At 40.2% G+C, this 24,641-nt stretch overlaps 2 protein-coding genes across 8 annotated transcripts; one reads left to right on the top strand and one right to left on the bottom strand.

Moving 5' to 3' along the window:
* The first annotated feature begins 134 nt into the window (after window positions 1-134).
* LOC120447965 lies at window positions 135-1,653 on the top strand. The gene is made up of 4 exons (XM_039629656.2): window positions 135-353; window positions 412-619; window positions 682-775; window positions 838-1,653. The coding sequence occupies exons 1-4, from the start codon at window positions 167-169 to the stop codon at window positions 985-987; spliced, it is 639 nt and encodes a 212-aa protein (XP_039485590.1). The 5' UTR covers window positions 135-166; the 3' UTR covers window positions 988-1,653.
* Window positions 1,654-3,839: 2,186 nt separating this feature from the next.
* Window positions 3,840-24,188, bottom strand: LOC120449142 (SCY1-like protein 2). Of its 7 annotated transcripts, XM_039631469.2 has the most exons (19): window positions 24,006-24,188; window positions 23,495-23,620; window positions 23,290-23,388; window positions 21,066-21,221; window positions 20,857-20,977; window positions 20,666-20,761; window positions 20,280-20,425; window positions 19,645-19,775; window positions 16,875-16,989; window positions 16,353-16,498; window positions 15,227-15,380; window positions 14,662-14,838; window positions 14,537-14,609; window positions 13,662-13,798; window positions 13,380-13,593; window positions 11,175-11,428; window positions 10,331-10,390; window positions 7,348-7,527; window positions 3,840-4,197 (listed from the first exon to the last, which is right to left on the bottom strand). In XM_039631469.2, exons 1-19 carry the CDS (start codon window positions 24,186-24,188, stop codon window positions 4,171-4,173), a joined length of 2,595 nt encoding a protein of 864 aa, XP_039487403.1. In that variant the 3' UTR covers window positions 3,840-4,170. The 7 variants fall into 7 exon arrangements, with proteins under 7 accessions (XP_039487403.1, XP_039487400.1, XP_039487398.1 ...); XM_039631466.2 differs by lacking the exon at window positions 10,331-10,390 and having other exon boundaries at window positions 3,840-4,658; XM_039631464.2 differs by lacking the exon at window positions 10,331-10,390.
* Window positions 24,189-24,641: the final 453 nt, after the last annotated feature.

The following is a 24,641-nucleotide window of genomic DNA, read 5'->3' as shown; positions in this document are numbered from 1 at the left end:
ATTTCCTATTAAATAGCGTATTTTATAATCTAATAAAACAAACATATTGCAAGATGATATGTTGCAAATATTATTTGTTTTTAAACAGCTCAGTACTCTTAGAATAAAAAATACTAAATACTAAAGAGGGTCACCCTAACAAAACGTAAACAAAACTTTCAAGGAAATGGACAAGCAACAACTTACGCCGGATTCGGAAAACTCCGGCAAAAAAGACGTAGGAAAGAGTGCAAGCATTCCGAGGGATGTGAAACTAAAGCTGCAAAGGCAACTGAACAAGCAGGGTTACTCCCAGCAGACCTTGCTTGAAGCATCAAAGCACCGAAACCGAAACTATTCGAACGCCGTTCTTGGTGAGTTCCACAAATGATGTTGCAAAAAGTAATAGTGCATATCAACGATCCTTTCCAGAATATGTGGCCACCACGATTGGCAGGAGCGAGGAAATGGTTAAGAATTGCAACTCAGTTAGCTTAAGCAACATTACCCAGTGGCTGGAACTCATGAAAAGCTCCCAACTCTCGGATCTATGCGAATTCGAAGCAGCCGCCGCTGTGAACTCCATAATCCAAAATGAGACAAAGCCATCGCCAGAGGAACTGAGTGGCATTAACTTGAAGTGGGAATGGTTTTTATTTAATTTATTTGTATTTGTAATAATAATGGTAATGCTTCTTTCAGTGAGGCCTACAAATTTCTGGAAAACGCTTTGATGGGCCAGCCGCAAAAGAAGATGAGTGATGCCACCAAGGCATTTCTGTCCAAAGAAATCGAGGTGAGCACAGAAGGGCTCAGCTTTCAAAAGTAGTTTTTAACCAGAAAATCGTGTCCCAACAGCTCCTTATAGAGGAGGCGAACACCGACGAATCCGACAATGTGGCACGCAGCATGGGAGAGCGCCTGTATGACCACCAGAGCTTGGATTACATGGAGCAGCGCCAAAAATGCAGCTTGGATCCACTTTTCCTGGACGAGAAGTTAACGTAGAGGCCGGAGTGTAATTGAGTACAGCGCATTTATTCATTTCCACACATTTATTAAACATTTAAATTCAATTTTTGTTATATACGTACATTGTCACACGCATTTGCACCATTCCATCATCAATTAACCATCGATCCCATGTTTATACATTAGTATTACTATGCCAAATGCCCCAATCTTTGTACGTATTAATATTCGATAATTACACTCATAATTAAGTACTTGACTATAAACAGTTTTAGCACATTTAAAATCTAGAATTCCTTTAGTTGTACACAATTACTTCGAGTAGTGTAAGAAAAAGTTGTGGGTCTTTGGCCTTGGATTCTCTCAATTGCATAACATTTATTGTGCATGATTGTTTTCAATAGTTCGGGTTGCCAATTAGCATTTCATAGACTAGAGTAGAGATAGGTAGTTTAGTTTTGGTTTTGCTTCGATAAGCTTTGTTTTAAACTTTAAGAGGCATAAAAACAGTTGAGTGCTGCTTGACTCCCATAGCATCACAATAGAATCACAAGAGACAGAGTTGGCTTCATTTTCAATTCGTTAGAGGATCTAGGATGGCACACTTACGATAACATAACGTACATACGATCAGAGTTACATACAAATTCGAATACAAATATAATACCCTCTAAGTTTAACCGCAGTTACTCTTACTAAAACGATCTTCACACAATCAAATGCAATTCAATAATGTACATAATATAACTCTTAAATGTTCAGTTCAGTCCAGTTTGAGCTTTTGGTTTTCCCCTTTTTGTTTGATTTTGTTTTTAATTTTTTTTGGTTTTTTTTTTGTGTTTTTGGTTTGTTTAGTTTTCTGTCGTGTCACGTAAACATTAATTAAAATTAAGTAAATCTAATTATGTATACGTACAATTAAACGCTAGTAAACCATATCGATATGCTTGTCTAAGATGAAATAAACAACAAATTCTGACCGAACAAAATGCAAAGCAGTTTCAGGTGCATGGCAAGGATATGCTGGAGTTTCGGGATCAGATTAGCTGGCATTAACCAAATGCAGATCCAACGAATCAAACGAACACAACGAACACAACAGCGTATATAACTTAAAATTGTAATTGTTTTGTTAGTTGATAGTTGATATAGAATTAGTGTCGGTTGAATTTTGATTGTCCCGTTCCCGTTCGTGTGTTTCAGAGCACAGAATATACATATGTATATTATATCATGTAGTAAAGTAGGTTTCATCGTGTCCTAGGTAGAGTTCGTCCTGCTTTTGCTTGTATACATATATAAATTCATATATTTTCGGTTTTCACTTCTACACCGCTAAACATAGCACAACAATAATAATCGCTTTAATTGCCGTTTACGTAAGGAATACATCTATGACATAGGTGAGTCCTTCACCATATAAAGTTTCAAGAGTTTACCATTACCATATACCATTTACCATTTACCACACTTTTACGCATATAGCTGCCCAACTATACAAATTGACTATAAATGTGAGATTGAGTTTTGAGATTTGAGTTTGAGATTGCATTCGGGAACAGCGGCTTCTGTAATTACTGGTTCTGGTTCTATTACGGATCGGTGGACATTGGATCGCGGTGGACCTTGGTTTGGATTCGTGTATTCACCTTAGTAGTAGTTTTGGATGTTTTTCGAGTTAAATATTTATTCCGGTTGATCAGAGTGTGTATATAAATTGATGGATTGGATGATGGGTGGAGATATATTAAATATATATTTATGTGGGATTCATCACTATAAAGCGCAGGCGGGAACTCTCGAGGTTCTTGGCTAAAAATAAACGTCCCTTTCGTATTCGAGGTTATTCATATTCATTCTTTTGATTGCGTTTGCTGTAAAGCTCTGTGATAAGTTTGATTTCTATGGTGCTAGGTACGATGTATGTAGGTACACGATTCTCTCTCGCTAATTTGATTGCATATTTATCATTGAAATAACGTTCTGATTGATGTTTGCAAAATAAACACACAATATATGCTTGCTTCTTTATCCCTTGCAGTGTGATATGGTTTAAACTAAGTGAGTGTTTTCGTATGATATAGGCGAGTTCAATGACACGTAGAGGTATATTTGACATGTTTTTTGTTTTGCCTAGCGTAAACATTCACAATAAATATATTCAAGAATAGTTAGGATTTCTAGGAATTGATTGCATCTGCATAGTGTTCATATGTTTATACCCGTTACTCGTAGAGTAAAAGGGTATACTAGATTCGTTGAAAAGTATGTAACAGGCAGAAGGAAGCGTTTCCGACCATATAAAGTATATATATTCTTGATCAGGATCAATAGCCGAGTCGATTTGGCCATGTCCGTCTGTCCGTCCGTCTGTCCGTCCGTCTGTCCGTCTGTCCGTCTGTCCGTCCGTATGAACGTCGAGATCTCAGGAACTACAAAAGCTAGAAAGTTGAGATTAAGCATACAGACTCCAGGGACATAGAAGCAGCGCAAGTTTGTCGATTCATGTTGCCACGCCCACTCTAACGCCCACAAACCGCCCAAAACTGCCACGCCCACACTTTTGAAAAATGTTTTGATATTTTTTCATTTTTGTATTGGTCTTGTAAATTTCTATCGATTTGCCAAAAACACTTTTTGCCACGCCCACTCTAACGCCCACAAATCGCCCAAAGCTGCCACGCCCACACTTTTGAAAAATGTTTAGATATTTTTTCATTTTTATATTGGTCTTGTAAATTTCTATCGATTTGCCAAAAAACTTTCTGCCACGCCCACTATAACGCCTACAAATCGCCAAAAACTGCGTTTAAGACTCTCCTTCTCTCTTCCACTAGCTGAGTAACGGGTATCAGATAGTCGGGGAACTCGACTATAGCGTTCTCTCTTGTTTTTATCTGGATTGTGTGTGTTTTTTTTTGGTGATTGTTGGGCTGTGTTTGACACTTTTGTTTTTGATAAATTACAATTAATTTGGGATTAATATGTTGTTTTGGTCACATCAAATTTGATTGGCTAACAACATTTAGAGATTCGACTGAAAATACTTAGTTATGCTTGCGCTTGGTATACGTTTACAATTTTCATAATTTCATATATAGTATTTATGCCGCTAATATAGTATAAGTTGATTACTGGTGTTTCATAAATGGACCGAAATTGCATTAAAAAGTAATTGGATTCTTTTGAATGTATTTATCTGATTGCGTTTCTGTATCTTTAGTTACGTCCGGAGAATAGTTGATACTGTAATAGAGTTGTTGCAAGATAAATAGACCATCAATCTGGTTGTTCGGCTTCAAACGATTTTACATACATACATAGGCTATTGGTATTGTTATTGGTATTATGTTATTGTTACACAATTAGGTATTATCTAGCTACTGGGCAAATATATTGGGAACTGCTGGAGCTACTTGGTTTCAAAGTATCTCGCACTCCGATACGGATATAACGTATATTACGGGTATTACGAATACGGGTAAAACAGCAAATGATTGGAGACAAGAAGAGAGAAGGGGGCACACACAATACATTGGTATTATAAAAGAGTATAATATAATATATATTTATATATGTATTAGCAAAAAGATGGGACTAACATCGGGTTCGGTTGTCATGCATCGATTCGATTCTCGGGCTTGGATCCTATTTCCGGTATTGGCGGGTTGGAGTTTTATATCTGGATGATCTGGATAATCTGGGATCTGGTGTACACATACATATATAGTATATATATTGGGTTCAACTGGTTACGCAATGCAAACTACGAACATCTAACTAGGGTCCACTTAGGGCTAGGTGTACGTGTCTGTGTCGGATTACCACCGGATGTGGGTGACTACAAAACTACTACTAAGGTACAATTGTGGATGAGTGTGGGTGTTATCGGGAGGAGTTTCCGGTGACCTCTCGGCGACCTCTCACCTTTCGGAGCTCTCTGGTTGACTTACGAGCATGGCTTGTCAAGGTATCGGTAGCTACTCTTCATCGATCTCATCAAGTTAGTTATACTCGTACAATGTATATCGTATGTATATATTCTTTAAGATTTGTCGCACAATCTACACACTACGCACTTGGAATGCGAGAACCTTTGAACTCTTAAGGCACATTTCGAAGTAGAAACATAATCATAAGTAATAAGTACGGCGAAAGCAAAATAAAAATCTCAAATGCAAAAGCGGGTGTTTTGGGTGTGTTTTGGGTTTGGGGTGTCGAAGGTCAGGGGTCAAAGCAACACTGATTGTGCAATAGCCAAGTGTACATTAAACAGTTACAATAAATTCGCATAAATTCGACTTAATCGTAGTAGAGTAAAGTACATTACAAATGCATATAAAGATCTGGTAAGTCAGTTAACAGATTCATATAGTTCAGATCGATATAGTAGTAGTAGTAGGTATGCACGAGAGCGGGTATAGCAGCCTTCTGAAGCCTTCAGTGTCAGTCAATCAATCAAGTTTACACATATGTGAGTATGTGATTATATATATATATTACAATATCTCCGTGATCAGCAGCTTAATTCGATTTGTATTCAGCATTCGTTCTCTCTCTTTTGTAAATCTCATTTCTCTGTTGTATTTTGTATTTCCAGAATATATATATATATAGTGCAGTTCAGATGGGCAGAAAGTAAAATGGCAAGTCAAGTAGTACAGATACATTCAAAATGCCATGGAAAACGTCAATTCCAAAACACCTAGGAACACCACAGATATTGTACAACTGGATTAAGAAAACTCATAAAATTGCAGGCGCATGCATTTTAATGGTTCTATTTATTCTATTTCATCTTCGCTCGTTTTAAGTTTCATTTACAGAAAAAGCATTTGTTTCACCTATGATTCAGCACTTCGTTATTTGTTTAGTCCAGTGAAACCTAAACTGAAAAATCCTAGGAGCAATTTCTCTTATCATGCAACTTGTGTTCAGATTTTTGCGGAAAAGGAAGCATATCTTACTGTATTGGTTTTAATTGGCGATACAAAATTGGAAAATTTAGTTTTTAAAATTAACATACAAGAACAAACTAGAAAACCATGCATAATTTTTTTTATGAAAAGGGCAATTTTAATTTTTTGAACCTTAACAAAATTAATAGAATGGAAGGTAATAATAATAAAAATAAAATACCTTGATTTCCACAACGTACACGAACTTAACTGTGTTGATTTAAGCTAGTTGTCTAATGGTAACTATCCTATCATATCATATAACTGCGAGCTTCAACTAACTACCCTGTAAGAGGGAAAATGTCCTTAAAGTCGACATAAGTCCGATAAATTCAAAGTGCAGGTGCTTAGGCTAAACTAGTTGGTAATGTGGGCTTTGGCAATGATAACACTATCGCTGGATTTACAAGCACGACTTTCAGGACGACAAGGATCAAGGACTTGGATTTAAGCACACAAACATGCAGTGTTTGTATGTGGATGGGTAATTCTGGGTATTCTCTGAATTTTCATATGCCAATGACTTCAATTGAATTTGACAATTTACGTGGTCGTTATGGTTTTTGCTCTTATTCGTTGCTGGGCAGGGATTGCAAATCAACAACTAAGATAATTAATAATATCAATCAACAATAAGGATAAATAGTAGCTGTTAGTAGCCAATTTGGGCTTTGTGATGGATAACTCTGTTACGTTTTGTTGTTTAAGTAGATATGTTTCAACATTAACACTTATGGTACATACAAATACAGGACTTGAATAAATTCTCCAAAAAACAACGGTTGTGTACTATTAGTTCTATTAGTATGCATATCAATAATCAATATTAGTTAGATAATTCGTAATTGTATTGGTTTTAGTATCAAGATTTGCGTAATTAGTACGTATGACTAGGTTATAGTAGGTCTCACATAGGTACGATCATTCATTGATTTGGCATATACGAGTATGCATAGTTTTTTGCTACATTTTACCCTCTGCCCCTCTTGCATTATTTGATTTGCTTCCATTTCGTGTATGGCACCCATATATAGTTTCGATCTGATTGTTTTTTTTTTTTTTTGCTTTTCATTGACATGGCCGTTTAGTTCCGTGGCGGATTGAGATTGAGATTCATGCTCCGCAGCTTGGCCTTGTAACGCACATTGTTGAGGCTCTGATTGAGATTGTAGCCATAGCTTTGGGGCCCGTAACTTTGGGGGCCGTAATTGTAGGCGGTATTGTAATTGAAATTGCTGGTGCTGGCTGAACCGTATCTGCTGGAATCGGCGTTGGCCGTAGCCTCGCCGATTTCGTTCAGATCGTATTATTGACTGAATGTGATATTGAGTGACGGACACTTTCGGACGTTGCTGTGGCTGAGGCTGTTTCGTGTGCCATTTACCCGCAACAGCGGCACCGGGCTAACCGTCCCGGATACGGAAGTTAATTGTCTTACCATGCCGGATCCCAGCTGCTGCAGTAGCCCCGATCCGGAGCCGAGTGGACCCGATGACAGGACGGTGGACTGGCGGCGTGACCTTATCGACTGCATGCTGGATGAGAGCAGGAATGGCACACTGCTGGAGGTGTTCGGCATGGAGCCACCCTGTTTTTGGGAGTACAATAAAGGAGATTTCTTTGGAAGATTAGTTGTGGCTTGTCATCGAAGTGCATTGCAATTTGCTTAGGCGGATGCGTTCGGGATCGAGATTATACATATAGTTATAATCACTTTTGGTTTCTGTGCTATGTACAGGTACAGTCTGCGATGTGGGTGTGTGTTGGCTGAACCCAGGCCTTACCGACAAAATAGTATACATTGAGCTGATGGTGCAACAAACCAACAAACAATCGAACAAACCAACAAACCAACAAACAATGAAACAAAGCCAAACTCGAACTCAATCAATCAACGGACAGGAGAAGGTCGAATCATAATACATTGATACAAACGAATTGCAGAACACAGAAATGTCCAACTGAATGTGAATATATAGGATATATATGGGGTATATTGGGTATATAGGCGGGTGGGGGTTTGTATATATGTACATAAAAGGCTCAATGCGTTTGGGTATTTATGCATATATTCCAAATCAAATTTCGCCTCGCAGACATGAAAGGAGTGGGCGGGGCAAATGAAATGAAATCAAATTACATTAACATAAAATTTAATATCAGCATACTGTGTGTGTGTGTGGGTGTGCGTCTGTGTGTGTGTTTGCCGATTGCTAGTGTGTGTGCGTGTCTAGACCTTAAATAGTTGAGAGCCAGAGAAAAAAGGTAGTGAGTTAAAGAGACTGGAAGAAAAAATTAAATGGAAAATTCAGAAACGAAATTATGAAACGTGTACTCACGATCATGCTCCGTGCAAGCTGCGAATTTTTTTATTTTTGTTTTTATTTTATTATTGTATTTTCGATTTTTGTTTCAATTATATTGTTTTTGTTCGTACATGAAATGAAGAACGGAAATATACACACATGAAATAAACCCAGACTTGTGTTTTGTGTTTTCATTTTACGGCTGAATACAGAACGAAGCCGGTTTAACATCAATTCACAGCACTGTTGCTCAAAAATTCAACAGCAAAAAAGCCACACAAATCGGACTTTCCAATTGTACTTTCAAATGCTTTCGTCAGACAAATACATATAGTATATATATTTATATATAGATATAGTGGTGTTAGTGTTCAGGTGTACGAGGTATTTGGTGTTTCATTTGTTTCTTTCTGATACGAACGCAACATGAAAAGAGTCAAATGGAAACGAAATCAAATTAACACTGAGCACGATCAGGACATTTAATGAAGAAGTATAGTATAGTTTAAAGTATATAGTATATAGTATAGGTATAGTATAGTATATTAAACCTAAATTTTGTTTTATATGTTTTATATCCCATCGATTGTATAAGTTTCTTAGAGTCTATCACTCAATCAATGACTGTTAATACTATTCTGTTTTCATAATTTACTATGAGTATATGTGTTATCTTAATTTCCCAAAAAAAAAGATCAAAAAAAAAAAAATATATTTTATATTTTCCCAATTATTTAAAAGAAAACTGATATCTATTCGTTGTTGAGAGTAAATTAAATCTTAAAGCCGAAGCCCTCAAAAGTATGCTACAATTTGTGTACACATTATTGAACTCGCACCATTTGATTGATTTTTCCTCCATCAATTTGATTATTTCGCTGAAAAGTCATTCATTCATCAAATTTACATTGCCAAACTTTATTATTTCGATACTCTCCCCCACTGAAGACACTTCGTTTATACTTAGAAATAATAATAGGACACGTTGGATAGGTAAAGAACATAACAAGAACACCAAAGACAACAGAAACGGAACAAAGTCGACTGCATTATATATACACCGCACTGGATATTAGCATAGGCTTTTATTTCGCCCAATCCCAGAGTGAAAGAGGCAGAGAACAGAGAACGGAAGTACAGGCAGTATTAAAGTTGAAGAACAGGACGCTTGAAACTTGAAACTCAACGAGAACCACACAAAAATAATAATATATCGAAAACTGACAGAGATGAGTACATGTAGAGGAACAGATAGCAGCAGCGCAGCAAATGCACAAAATATATCGAATTCAATAACGGAAAATTATACAAAACATATGTGTAATGTAAATTTCAAAAATTAAATTTGTAAAATATTCTTGCAACAGTTTTTCCATCCAAATAACAGCACAAGAACGATTACGAGTACGAGAACGAGAACGAGAGAGTTGGGCAGCAAGTCAAATTCATATTCAAACGCAGTTGCAGTTGCAGTTGCAGTCTCAACAATACGAGCACATATCGAGAAAGGCCAGCGAGAGACGAGTGCGAGCGAGTGAGCAACAGAAGCGGAAACGGAAACGCATCCCCTGGCTTCCGTTCGCCATTTTGGCCGGCAATCGGTGTGTATGTGTGTGGGTTAACAGGACAGAGAGTTGGCTTTGAAGTGCTTTTGGAGACGACAGCGATAACAATGAAACGACAGTTAACAACTTGGCAAGACAAAGTCCATTTCGATGTTGGCCCAAAGTGCTGCCGACAAACGCCCACAAAAATGCCAAACAAATCGGTTCAGATAGGCCTGACTTGGTTTTCGGGTGGTCTTTTATACCCTTGAATGGCTTTTATTATTGCGGAACAAGGCTTTAGTTTTGAAATTATCAGTGCAAGTTTTTTGAAAATATTTTACCAATGTTATACAATGATATGTTAATTGTTATACATTGTAGTAGGATGATTCAGTAGTTGACTTTCGTAGATACAAATTTTACATTTTTCAAAAGACAAAGCAATTGATTAGTTTTGATTTCAATAACAGCCTTCAAGGGTATCATATCTTCGACCTGGTCGAAGCTCGCAACGTTCACTGTAGAACCGCATTCACAAAACTGGGATTGCTTTGTTTTTTAGACTTACAACATAGACCGAAGTCGATGGCACCGATAGACTCGATCCAGAGCTACCGCGGGCACCGTACTATATTTATTGGATGGAGAAAGAGAATTCGTGGCGATCACGAAGACACCGAAAGCACCGTAGATTGTTTATATTATATTTTAAATTTTTGTGGTAACGTGTTTGATTGATCGGTTTTGATCGGGGGGAGATAAGATATAAGAGAGTGTGTGTTAGAGCATCTGTGATATGTATACTTCGCTGCGGTTACGGGGAGGAAATGAGCTTATACATAATCGCATTCATAACTGATCAGATCGGAAATGAAAGTACCAAACAAGGAGAGATAACTTAAACCCAGAACGGAATGTTTCTTGTTTGGTTTTGTACGTAGTCATGTGGGCGATGTTCGCATTGAGAACTGAGAACTTAGAACTTTGAACTTTGTAACTGTAGACTGTAGTAAACACGATAAACGCTATTCTATGCGCTATATGGCTATATATATAATAGTAGTAATAGCAGTAGTATACAGAGTAGTTCGGCGGGCACATGAGCTGCTGGAAAAGCCAAACCAAGGAAACAAAGAAGCGACAGGGCGCACATAACGAACATCAAATAAAATCTCAATGAAAGTCAAATAATGGTAAGACTTTTGTGGCCGACGCTGTGGCCAATCGAATGGCAAACGCGGAAAATAGGGCATAAATAAATCAGAGAGGCACGGGTGAAAAAAACCACAATAAACAATGGTGGCCACAAAATGAATGGCAACCAAAGGACAGCAAAAATAAAATCCAAAAATCGAAACTGAAACTGAAACCGAAAATGAAACCCTGTGCCGAGCCAGACACAAACAACTTACAGTTGGTGGTGACAAATTGATGGTGGATCCCCGGCGCTCCTGCGGCCCAATGCTCGAGTGGCGTCGAGTCGGCAGCCCGCTGCCAGGAGTACCGCCCGGCGAGGAGGCGCACGACGGAGCTATCCGGATCTTGGGGGTCATCAGCGTGTTGTCCGACAGTCGCCGGTTGGGGAACACGTTGCCCACGCGCAGGAAATTGCTGTCGGGCGACGAGGGAGAGCAGCCGAACCACCAGCCGCCCAGCATGCCGGAGCCTGCAGGACAAAAAAGGATACAGTACACGGAGAACAATTATATATAAATATATGTAATAAATAGAGAATAAATGTATTATATTTATTTGATTTTTTATAGATTTTATATTGGAGAGCTGGTAAGTATCGCTAGGAACCTTGTTTGATATATGTTGGTGGCTTTCATACATATACTTTTATTTTGTAGAAATGTTTCACCGTGTGCCTGTGCAATTGTTTCGCTTATATGCTGTTTTTCACCAGATACCATCACGCTGACACACCAGACACTGTGCTTTGGGGCTAATTAAGTCTAATAATGGTTGCGGTCAGGCCCTAAAACACAGGCACGTACCTTGTGATGACGTCGAGACCGCAGTCAGAGCAAAAAGCCAACAAACCGAAAATTCGAGTCGCAGCCAACCAAGGATTCCGACGCCTGGGATTCTGTCACTGCCAAGGACATTCGCACATTTTGCGGTTGCGGCCGCTGCACCTGACTTGGCCCAACGGGTAGAGGGGTATCAGGGAGCTACCCACTTCCATTCCCATTCCAAGCCAATTTGTGCCGAGAATGATTTACTTGAATTCATGGCAATTGTCAAGGCTGCATCAATCACTCTGCATTCACTGTTCAATTAAAGTGGAAATTCCCAAACAACCTTCGTGGTTTTTGGTTAAAGAGTACTTTTGATATACTTCTTTACTTATAATAGTAGTATTATTACTTCCAAATATATTAATAATATTAAGAATCCGCAGTAAAGAACAAGTTTCTTGGGAGCACATGTCGTATGAGTTATATAATCCAAAGGGCAATAAACCAATTAATAGATTGACAATTTTAAACTAAATCTTTTAAGTTAAGTTGGGGTAAAATTGAATGAGAATATATAAATATTTTATTATTTTGAGTAGGTACATATAATTTTGGTTCAGGCTTTAAGAGATTAAGATTTAAGATTTAAAAAGCCCTGATCTGCAAGCCTTTTTTTTTGCTGCTTTCAAGGATTAAACAACTTTCGCCATTCAGAATTCATGAATGCGGTCTGACCTTGTTTGTTCGTAATTTTTAAGTGGCAATATGCAGCAGCAGTAGTCAGGTGGTAAGGTGGAAGTTAGCAGGTGGGTCGTTGGGCAGGTTTGAGGTGGCTCTGATCTCAGTGGCAGTGGCAAAATTTTCAGCGGGTGCAATGGGTGGAGGTGATGTGAACTTGGCTGAGCTGCCTCGTGTCTGCCGGCGATTGGGGCCATCATAATAAATCATAATTATGTCGAAAGTTCATTAGGCAGTGCAGCCTGTGTTTCCATGACCGATAATAGCTTGCTCCAGGCGGTGCTTTTGATTTGCATGTTCATCATTATAAAATTATCATGGCCAGGATAATGCAATTAAATAACCGGCACAATGCCCGTCATGCGTCGAAGGAGCCCGGCTGATTAGTGGCCAGGACAAACGGCTCCTGTCACGTTCGATGAATATCAAATTGAAATCACGACGAAATTTCCAATTACACATGCCCACAGGCGGCCACTCACTCAACCCACAAACCAAGTGGGCAAGGAGTCCTGAACATTTGGCCAAATCTATACATGTTTAAGGATACCCATAGGTCTTGGTAGCTACATTCTGTTTACTTTTCACTAGTTTGTGCATTAATTATGAATGGGGCATTATGTATTTGCGTTCGATTGTAGGTTTGCCTAATTTATTATAAATAAACCAGATATATTATTTCCAAGTATTTCTGTATTTAGTTAGCACAAGTATTGTGTGCCAGAAACCAAAATAATAAAGTTGAAGGACTTTATATGAAAGTTGTTTTACATGGCCAAATTCGAAACATATATTTTAAGACAACCTATAAATTCTTGAATAATTCATCTGGTTGTCTTTGTTTTCTATACCCAGACTAAATTCAGCCAGACTAAATGTAGATGTCTATACTTAGAACTCGAAGGATCCACTCACCGCCAGAATTTTTGCGGGCCATGTCCTCGGCGCTGGACGTCTTGCGTTGATCTATGCGCAAGTTGGGAATGTTGAAGGGTGGCGCATTCATGTTGTCCGTGGAGAACTGGTGACGCAGGGTGCGGTGGCGTTCCGGAGAGGCCATCGACAGGTTGTCCAACTTCAACTTGTTCCTCTGCTGCCGATCGATGGCCTCCAGCATTTGCTGCAGCACCTGTAAACACCATGAACACCATTAGTTGGGTAACTTTCAAGCCAAAGTAACTACCCAGGCATACTTACCTCCAGCAGGTAGCAATATTGCTCGAAATTGAGTGAGGGATTCACCGTGTGCGGAATGAGCAGGGGCAGCACATTGGTGGCCATCGTCTCCACGGTCAGTCCGTAGGTTTTGTCCACAAACAGTTTATGGTAGATGCCTGGGAAGTTTAATTGCAAAAGCTTATTACTCGGCTTTATGTTGTTAACAATTACTATAACTTTCAATGTGATAAGTATTTAAACTTTGCTACCTAAGGAAGAGTTTATGGATTAAGTCATGAATTATGCAAGTAAAATATAAATTATACACTTCCAAAAAACAGTTTAGTTTCTATGATTATTTTAAATCCTATAAGGTTAACTATTCTATGCAATCCCACTTAAGTAAATCTATAAACATCAGGAAAAGATTCTCAAACAATTAACTCATATCGCCTGTTTGTTGCAAACATAGTATTTAAACCACAAGCTCAATTTATTACTTAAGATGCAGCTTAAAGGCACGTTTAATCAATCTTAATTTAATGGAAAATCCCAGTTTTCCCCCAAGCTTAAGAAACATTGAAAGTCATCTCAATGAAAATATTTGTCGCACTAAATCAGTAAGTAATCAAATCCGTTTGTTTATAAAATAAAGCCAACCATCTGTTAACAATTAAGCTCCCCCTTTTTGCAGAGAACTAAATCAAATTGTCAGCCTGTGGGAAATTCGATCCAAGGTAAATCTCTGTGGGCAATTTGTATTTATGCATGCTAGCATGCAGATAAACTCGTGTAAATCTGCATTGTTCGCAGTGGGCCAATGGGGAAAATTGTGTTTCATGCACCTTTATTAGTTTTCGATAATGGCCTAAAAAACAACAACAAAACTGAGAGTGTATTGTGTGTCAACTTACGCACAGTACGCATGATGATATCGGGATCGGGAATACGAATGTTCGCCAGCAGCGGCAGAACCTCATCCATAACCTGCCATAGAGATGCGATGATATATGTTAAAATTGGATTCCGTAGGACCCACCTGTGCCCGCTCCATGCGGTCCATGACCCGCTCGATGCACATCAGCACGTTCTGCACAATCTTCGGATCGGTTATGTTCTTCTCAAACACCTGCTTCACCTTGGGCAGGACCATGCGGCGAATGGAGAGCTCATCGATGCTATCAAACACATTGGCCACAGCCACCACGGCGGCGCTCTGTGTGCGGAATGTAAAATATATTAATGAAATATTATTAAACATACATGGAATATACCAATTCTTAAATGTGTTTTACACATTAATTTAAGAAACCATTTAAAGTCAGTTTTTCAATTACACAATTTCAGCACCTAACCGATGGGAATGCTGACTTTTCTGGTTGCCCAACATTTTTTCCACATTTATTGAATTTGAATTTCCCTCCCCCGCAAAGGAAAATGCAAATTCACTGGCTCGGGCACTTTTGTGCTCTGAGTCAGCTTCTGAGTCGCAGTTAATTAAGAAATTGCTGCCGTAATTACACAACCAGCTCTCCGCCAACCCATTTCCATTTGCATTTCCAGGAGTTCTGGGAGTGATTTGCATATCCGAGTGGAGCACTCACCTGCACTTGTATCGTGGAGCCGTCGAAGGAGTAGAACAGCATGGGCATTATATCTGTGGTGACATCCTCCGGTTTCGTCTTCTCGATAATCAAATGCAAATTCTCAAGTATTGTGACGCTGGCCTGAATGGATTTCGGTGTATTGTAGATGACTCTAGGATACATCACAGATTTGATTAGTGTGCAAAGCCATCCTCAACGATATATATCACTTGGAAATTACTAAATATAAATGCGTGTGAAAAGTTTTCTTTTCTCTCTCATGGCCCGGGTGTCAATAAGCGTCTTACAAGTGGCCACAAAGTTTGTCGCCAACTTTCGGCAAAGTAGTGAACTCTCTGGTGCGGGCCTTTGTGTGTTTTACTAATTTATGTACGGCTCACCGCCAAAGGTGAGCACTCCCAGCTCTCTCCCTGCCACGCCCCCTTCTCTAGGACCCGGAGAAAGTTTCCCAGTCAAGCTCTATAAATTACAATACGAACTGTCGCCTGTCGCAGCGGGCGCAATAAAACGTCATGAAAATTGAATAACATAAAAAGAAGTGTCGCGAAAGTTTTTCAATTGTTCAAACACAAAAGTTCTCATCGCTAGACAAGAACAGAAGGGATTCCAGATGAGAAATGACACGATTGAGAAACTTTTTAAGCCGGACTGTCTTTAGTAGTATCCGTAATATGGAATAGAAAGGATCCACTTGTTAACTGTCTAAGTGGCTGCCATTCTGCTGCCTTTCAAACATTTTTCTAAAGAAGTAACTAATGCTTTGAATATTTTTATAATTGTTATTCATTTTACCTGAGCTTTGAACTGCAGAGAATGCTAAAGAACTAATTACGCTTGTTTTATTTCAATAAAACCTTTATATTCATTGCTATTCGATTTGTTTAAATATAATATAAATAGCAAAACGTATGTTTATATTAATTTATATTCAATGCAGCTCTTAATTCCCCTTTTTGCAACAAATGAATTATAAATAAAGCCCTGTCTGACCACTATATTTATTTTTAAGAGCCTCTTCCGTCGCGATAAAGACTCAAAGCTGGCTTTTTATTTGTGGCCTGACAGACGGGCATTCAATAGCATTGCCCTCGTTTTCCAATAGGCTATAAATAAGACTACTTACTTCATGGTGGCCGCCATGAGGGTGTCGTACTCCGTGAGCGTGGCTTCCTGGACAAAGAGCATGACCGGCTGCAGGACTGCGGCTAGGACCTCGTTATTGTTGATCTCGGACTTGAGCATGGGCCAGATGTTCTGCCACCAGAGTTTCTGTGGACAACAAACGACAAATTCGAAGGCGAAATGCGGGTAAGTCATTAACCAGTCTATGTCATTTCAATTGCCAATGCTAAACCATCATTAGGCGCCATCAGACAATGGGCGAAATAAAATAAAATAAGAAAGAAAGAAAGAAGTGACAGACTCCTTCCGTTTGTAACTCAACGGAAAACAATAGGACAGTCGGCAACATTTTTGCAACCGACATAAAACGGCTCGTAATTCACAAATTGTTTGGCCGTAAAGCGCTCAACTTGACGCCATTAATGATTAATGTGCTGCCAGTTTGTTGGCCAAAAAATGTTCGTCCAACGGACTGCATCCGTTTCCGGTGGACAGAAGTGGATGAGCTACTGGGCCAACTTACACGTGGTATCATCGGCATGGCCTCGATCAAGGTGGTCTTGTAGAACTGGGACTTCTGCTGCGTGTCCTTCATGTTGACCACGTCCAGGAATTTCAGAGCGTTTATAGGCGTATCGCTGAGAAACACGAAATGAAAATACGACAACATTAATTTCAATGGCAACAAATTAAATTTCCTTATGTCCACACTTTTTATGAAAATGTATAAATACGAAATACGAAAATGTTGTGCAATTGCTTTAAGTGCTTAATTGTAGCGCGGATTAGTTGGTAAATGGCATCAATTAAACATTAAGCTGCAGGCAACACCGAATGGAAATGCCACAGGAAAACCCACAAAAAATAAGCCAAAGGCAATATTTATCTCTGTGCCACTGAAATTAAAATATTAAGTCCCCACAAAACCGTCGGACAGACGGCGCCAACTTTCTAAAATGGAATTCGAAATACTTTTCATTGTTATGTAAATCAAATTGCTGAAATTTAATTGCCAAAAAGTGTTTACTTTCGACCCACATTGGTAATCATTTTCAATGGCCGTTTATCAGGCACCAAACAGCTGAAAGCCGTAAAATTTCAACAAACAGCTAAATAAATGCGACGCTGTTTCTAGTTTCGCTCGGTTAAACAATGAAATCAAATCACATTGCGTATACGCCGAGTGGACCAGTTGATATCGCTTCTCTCTCGGTTGTCGACTTAATCAGGGCAATCGACCAAGCGGAAAAACCCCATTTTAAATCACCTACTCGAGCTTAAATGGAGGAAAGTTAGCTTGCCACTGATTGCCAAGACACTCGAGCCATTTGCATACGCTGCTAAAAACGCAGAAAATGTTGACAACATTTAAATTAACTTCAAAGTGCTGCCACCAACCTGACTGACTAACTGACTGGATGACTAACAACGACAAAGGAGGCGGCACGCGGATAAGGATGGCATGGGGATGGAGATATGGAGATGTCGAGATGACTGAGATTCTGATGCTGTTGGTGCTTTTCCGGTGGAGCCGGTGGAGCAGTCAGGCAAAACTGATGGAGCAGCATGCTGTTGCCTTCTCGTTGCCGCTGACAGCGCGTTTAGCTGCGTAGGTGGTAGCTGGGGGTATATGGGTTGGATTCCAGCGGACATAATTATGGCGAGTAATTAGGACAAATAATAAATAAAGATAATAAGTATAGACAGTTTATAAAACCACTTTATACAAACATATATGTACATATACATATAAATAAATAACACATTTAATATAGGAATTTCCATGTAAGTTTCGTACTTAATTAGGGAATATTTTAAAATTTTATTAATAAAATCAGACAACACGGTTTTTTAGGTCTATGTAAAAGATCCATGAAATGATTCCTTACTAGCAAACTAGTTCGGGTTAAGCAATCAGGTCAGAAAAAGCAATCAGCTTTTGTAAACGAGTAAGCTGAATAAACAAGCACCATCTTGAACCATCCATACTCCATGAAATTGCCTTTATGAACAGCCAATGAATGTGGCATCAATTCGCAGTGCAATAGCAGCAGCATTACCACACAATTGCCAACGTTTTGCGCTGCTTTACATTCAATCCACCTATGGGGCATATATCCTGCAGACAGGATGCGGTATTCCCTAGCTGATCACTGATGTACTTCATGCTTCGGTTGCGCTGTGCAGCCACTTCAGTCGCCACCTCTCCATTGCCATTGCCATTGCCATCTCCATTGCCATCTCCATCGTCTTTGGCATTGTTTGTCTAAACGCGGCACGTCGCCATCCCCCCTTTTTCAGATCTCAATGGAAGGCAGGGCAACGCAACAGCTGCTGTCGTCATAAATCCCAGAGTCAGTCAGCTTGGCTGGAGGAGGCAGTGCCACTCCAGCTCAACTACCACAACACAATCAGCTGAAAAGCAGCGACGCCTTACACTCAGAGAAACCTCTTGAGGAGCTCGCTACTCTTACTCAATAAAAGGTTAGTATTGTGATTGAAGACGAAACATTTATGGCTTCAACAATAAATTATATGTCTTTCATATATTTAACACCTATCACTCCTGTCGTCATAATACTAAATTAATATCCGCGAATTCTTCAGCTCTTAAAATGTTGGCATTCTTAAACTTTAAGAACATTTTGATTGCGGGTACCAAAGGTATTAAAGGTACTTTAAAATAAGATATACAGAAGAAAGAAATCTTTGATTGTATTATTTTTTAGAATTTCTAGATAACGCAAATTCTTGAGTGCTGAAATTTCTTCAAGTGTTGTGACAACTCAGCGCACATTTTATTTACCTTAATAATCTATCACTTTTGTATATGTTTAGAAAAAGATCTCGAGTTTAGCAGCTCTACTTCTTTATAATTTTCATAACTTCCTTCAACAAATTTTTCCCAGTGCGCAGCTACCATTTGCTTTGCATTGTGTATGTCTTTCAGGTCTGATTACCGCTCTCATTTGGCAAACAGACGTAATTAAAGTGTGTGCGTGTGTTGGTTGGTAGGAAAGGTGGTAGGAATGATGGAAATACTGGGGGGAAAAAATGAAACCTTCAATTGAATTTCAGCTACAGGTACAAATTGGCTTAGAGATTGCGTGTCGCTGGGGTTAGGAAGTGTGTGGATGTGTGCTCCCAACAGGTGTCAATTTCATTTCAAACACAAACAGAAACAGCAACAGAAACAGCAACTTTGAACGCAAATGGGCAAATTGGCACACAGTTTGCAGTGCTTCCCGTTGCTTTGCCATCTTAGCTGGAACTTAATTAATTTGGCCACTCACATGAAGTACTTGATGAGCTGCAGCAGTTGGGCGGTCGGTCTGGCGGTTGCATCTCGACTGGCCATCCGCGAAGTGGCCTCCTGCAGGGCAATTGGCAGTCTGGGCATCAACTTGTGGACCAGATCATCCAGCTGAAAACGGGGGAAGGTGGAGATTGAGATGGAGATGGTTGGGGATGATGGTGCCAAAAACTCTTCATAAGCATAAACGAAACAAACTTTGCCACAACATTGGAAACCACTTGGGGACTTTCGAAAGCTACATCCAAATGCCCGGGACAGGACGAAAAGTTTTAATGACTAGCGCCCGCGGGATAAATGCTGCTGCTGCTGCTTCTGAATCCTGGTACCTGGTACCTGGTACTCCTGCTGCTGCTCCGTCACCTGTCCGCACAAGTGGCAAAATAATTAGAGTTTCAAGTGGACTTTTTGATTACATTTGCATTTGACAAAGCTGCGAATCTAATTACAGCGCGCAAACAAGCCCATCCAAGCGTTTTGCGTTCGGCTCAAAAACTTTTCATCCATCCAATTGGCACTTGTCGCTGCCCCCTGAAAGTTACCAAGCTCTTCCCTTCGCTTCCCTTCAAGTTCATCGCTTGCCGGGCATTCAGAAATTAGAAATTGTTTACCCACCGTTTCCATTTGCTTGGCATAGTTGGAGGTGGAGTTGCCGGCCTGTATCAGTGGTCTGCCGTTGTTGAAGACCGCACAGATTACCATTCCCAGCGAGAACATATCGCTGAGCAAACTGCACTTGGACGTTGACTGAGTTTCGGGAGCTAGTCAATGTAGATTTCAGAAAAACAGAGGGATATTGTAGTTAGTAGTAGTTCAATCAAAAACTCAAGTTTAATAACACTTGAGTAGGCAATCTACTAGGTCTAAATCCAAGCCAAAGAAGTAGACATGATATATCATTGGTTTTGACCCAGATTCCCTAATAGATGATGCTTACATTTGCTGACTTGAACAGAACAAATTAGGAGGCCACAGGCCTTGGACAATCTGTATTTACTCACCCATAAAGTCGAGATTCGGCTGGGCCATCTTGGACACCCGATTGCTCCACGGCGGACACGGAATGGAGCTGTTCAAATCGTTCTCGTTCATTCTCTCTGCAATCCGAATATGTGAATATGAATACAAATTGCTGACCTGGCCAATCCATTTCAATTTTGGACTCCTAAGCCCAGACCAAGATCGCACTCACCCACATATTCCATGCCGGCCAGTTTCCATATACCGCGCTTGGTTATTAGTATAGAAGATGGACACACATTGCGATGAATTACGTGACCGGAATAGTGCAGATACGCCAGTGCCTCGGTCAGCTGGAAAATAAAGAAAATGGTAGCAAATCGCTTGGGTCACGCCACATGTCCTCCTGATGTGCCGAGCAAAGAGCAAGGTGCCACTCACCTGGAGAAAGCCATACTTCAGCTCCATGTCCAAGAAATTGTATTCCTTGGCATGGGCCGGTCGCTGGGGCAAGGTGCTCGCCGCCGCCTGCGCCTGGGACGCAGCTGCTCCACCCGCCGCCGGCGCCACATTGGTCGCCTCATAGGTTTTCGACTCCTACACGATAAGAAATGTGCGTTTAGGGATTTTTATACAATTTAAAATAAATAAACCACAGGTGCTCAAAGTCAATTAGAGCAGGAAGCACATAAGTACTATTAAATTATTATTAGAATTTATAGGTTTATATGCGCCTTTTATAACTGCATTGAATTCACTAGATATAATTAAAGGTATGTAAAATAAAGCTAATATTATTAACTTCAAATCTTAAAACCATTTTAACCAGAAAACATAAGGGGTATTTACTATCGCCTCGACAATAATAGCTAAAGTATTTTACCATCTATGTTTCTAAATAAGGTATTTAATATAATTCATATTTATATTAAACCTGCAAATATCTTAAAAATATCCCAACGTCGAGAGTTAGGGCCAAATCCTGAAATAAGCTAGTCGGCTGTCCCTGAATTAGTTTCATCCTCGGTTTGGATGGCAAACTACTTTCAGCTCAGGACCTTTAAATTCCCATTCAAAGGCATTGCATTTGCTGATAAGCCATTCCAATCTATCGTGTTTCTGCTGCTTTCACGACCTTGGCTATTTGTTTTTCCAATGGGTTTTCCTTTACCAATTTTTCGATTGTTTTGTTTGTGCATGTGAGTGCTTTGAGTTTTACCCTTTTGCAATTTTCAACGTAATTTAACTCGAATCGACTTTCATGGAAACTAAAAACTATGCAGGAGGTTCTGTTCTTTCGGTTATTCTTCAGCTGTTTATGTGGGTATACGGAGGAGCTGTTGTTGATTCGATACGAATCTAAACCGGCGGGGTACAGTGCGTTTCAACACTATAAGGAGTTTTTTAAGCAACAAAAATATAATCTCTTTATAAAATAAAATACTGTATAAGCAAAAAATTAGCCTTAGAAACGTGTACTAAAAATAGTAAAAACTACATCATCTTTTCTAAAAAAAACTAAATTACCAACGAATATCCACCGACAACCCGATATCGTAAGTTCTACGCTTAACTTTTTGTTTATACCAAAATTAATTTGAGTTAAGCAACTAATATAATCCAATATCGTGGCTAAAACCACCTTTAAGCTGTGACACGCACGATGTGTATTTGTGAGTGTGCGTATTAATTTCCGACCTGTGCGGACCAACTGAAGCTCTTTATTGACTCAATCTTGGCAGCGTAAACTTTCCCACACACACACACACACGCACACATCCACAATCGCAATAGCACACTCACACAGTCACACACAGACACAGACTGGCCGTGTGTGTAATTCGATTTAGATGTGTGCGAGAGCTGGCGCTTGTGTTTCTGTCATGCATACCCATCAGTTGGCAAGTTTTGCACTAACCACTAGCCAAGAGCCACGCCCCCTGCTTCCCATGCCCCGCCCACTGTGCCATTGTACTGAAAGTCAAACTATGCACTTCGCTGGCCTGCAGAAACTTTAACAAAACACAGGAGCGAGCAAAATCCACTGCAGCAGCAGCAGCAACACCAAAAACAGTGCCACAATCAACCCAACAGTCTAAACATTGTTTCGCTCTGCATGGGAAATTCTAGATGAACACCCAGTGGCCGTGGACTTGCACTGCGAAAAAATCTATGTAACTAGTGTGACTATGGTGCATAAAAACATTTTTGATGTGTGCGCTAAATAATACAAGGAATAAAGGAATCAATAAAATAAATAGAGATTTAATACTGAATATTTGTTAATCTCAACTGATCAACTAAAATATTTGTTGACACAATTATTGTAAAAAAAAAGTAATAATTAACATTTAAAGTGTGTCATCCTGGGGTAAATGTGCATATGCAAACACATTTTTTTCCTAGCAAACAGAAAACAGAAGGTTTAATGCGATGACCTATTCATTTTGTTCCGTGTGCGAGCAGTAAAAAGCGTAAACGGGCAGAAAAAAGGCCGTAACCAATGGAGGACTGAAAGGCAGCCAGGCGACAGCACAAATTGCATGTCCGTGTCGCTGTCAGCAACTCAAACTGCCAACTGGCAACGGACAACCGACAACGGACAACGGACAACGGACAATGGATAACGGACAACGGGCAACTAAAACTGTGGCCAAAAACTCACGTGAAAGGCCAGGACATTCGAGAGGCTGGCGAAGATGGGCTCCGAGGCAAAGGCCAGCGTATCCGCACTTTCCTCGACCGTGTGATAGATTTGTAGTATCTGCGGGGCGAGAACAAAAACCCAGAGGGTGCGGGTATGAGAGGATCTTACTGGAAAAGTAATTATCGATTGGGGGCGGCAGGGGGGCGCCGAAGGACACACTCACCCGTGGATGGCGGAAGCGCTCCAGTGTCTTCACCGAACTCTTTAGCAACTCCGTTATGGTCTCCTTGCGACGCGGCTTGTGCAGCTTCTCCGCAATTTTCTTCTCGAATATAAACACCGAACATTCCTGCGAAACGGGGATGCAGTTACGTTAAGAAAAGAGTTGCAAGGATAAAGCGTGTGGTGTTGAATCAAAAAGTTTTTGAAAGTGGCATGAACTTTTATATTTTTAATTCCACAAACTTGGCTTATGAGAATCGAAAATGTGGGATATCCTACTAGAAGGCTCTATATTTTAAAATCAAGCTTGAGGTAGAAAATTTAAAATCACTTCAAGAAATTTTAATTGAGTTGTGAAATATTTTGTGGGGTAACTGTTTGCAACATCAAAGGAAACAAATTAAAGCGTTCCCAAACGCATGTTATTGATTTTTCGAAAATTCCCTTTTCACCTTAAAGGTGAAACCCACATCGCAATTTGGCCAAAAATGCCACTGGCTTGAAACACTCACCTTGTTGTCGCTCTTGCGGTACGCATCATGGATGCGCCACACCAATTCTGGGCCGGCACAGGCCACCGGCTTGCCGATTTCGAAGTACTGCGTAATGGGATTGCCATCGGCGACTGCTTGAGTGGCTGTGGAGGCGGCCACGTTGGTGCTCTTGAATTTGGCAAACATTGTGCCGGCGGGCATACCATCGATTAGCTTTGAGAAGACATTCGAGAAGCTGCCCTGTCGCTTGGGTCCCGGCTGGATGGGTGTGGTGCCGCCGATGGTGGGCGCCGATCCACTTCCGCCCGCTGGTTCACCGAGTGTTGCACCCGATACTGCACTAGCACCACCTGTCGTTGCACTTAATCCCGCTCCTGCTGCTCCCCCGGATAGCTGAGATGATGATGATGCGATGAGTGGCCCGCCTGAAGCTGCACTGATGGACAGACGTCCGCGATTAGTGGTCGCTATTCCAACGCCGGATGCTGTGCCACCGACTGCTACTACACCTGCTGCTGCACCTGCTGGGCCGCCCCCACCCACACCCTGGCCATTAAAGTTGGCGTGCCGGCTGGAAATCAATGATTGCGGCGGATCATAGACACTGAAACCATTCCGTACAACTGGAGATGGTGGTCCGGCCAAGCCGCCGCC

This window comes from Drosophila santomea, chromosome 3L (assembly GCF_016746245.2).
Source record: "Drosophila santomea strain STO CAGO 1482 chromosome 3L, Prin_Dsan_1.1, whole genome shotgun sequence".
NCBI classification, from domain to species: Eukaryota; Metazoa; Arthropoda; class Insecta; order Diptera; family Drosophilidae; genus Drosophila; species Drosophila santomea.
This window is presented reverse-complemented; position numbering and strand designations above follow the sequence as displayed.

What these genes read in the sequence shown, in the direction of transcription:
- LOC120447965 (XM_039629656.2), top strand. Translation starts at nt 167, where the DNA reads ATGGACAAGCAACAACTTACGCCGGATTCGGAAAACTCCGGCAAAAAA. An exon ending in CTATTCGAACGCCGTTCTTG is followed by an intron (nt 354 to 411) that starts GTGAGTTCCACA and finishes GATCCTTTCCAG; the next exon opens with AATATGTGGCCACCACGATT. An exon ending in TTCTGTCCAAAGAAATCGAG is followed by an intron (nt 776 to 837) that starts GTGAGCACAGAA and finishes GTGTCCCAACAG; the next exon opens with CTCCTTATAGAGGAGGCGAA.
- LOC120449142 (XM_039631466.2), bottom strand. Translation starts at nt 24,188, where the DNA reads ATGCCCGCCGGCACAATGTTTGCCAAATTCAAGAGCACCAACGTGGCC. An exon ending in CGAATGTCCTGGCCTTTCAC is followed by an intron (nt 21,222 to 23,289) that starts GTGAGTTTTTGG and finishes CTTATCGTGTAG; the next exon opens with GAGTCGAAAACCTATGAGGC. An exon ending in ATGCCAAGCAAATGGAAACG is followed by an intron (nt 19,776 to 20,279) that starts GTGGGTAAACAA and finishes CCCCGTTTTCAG; the next exon opens with CTGGATGATCTGGTCCACAA.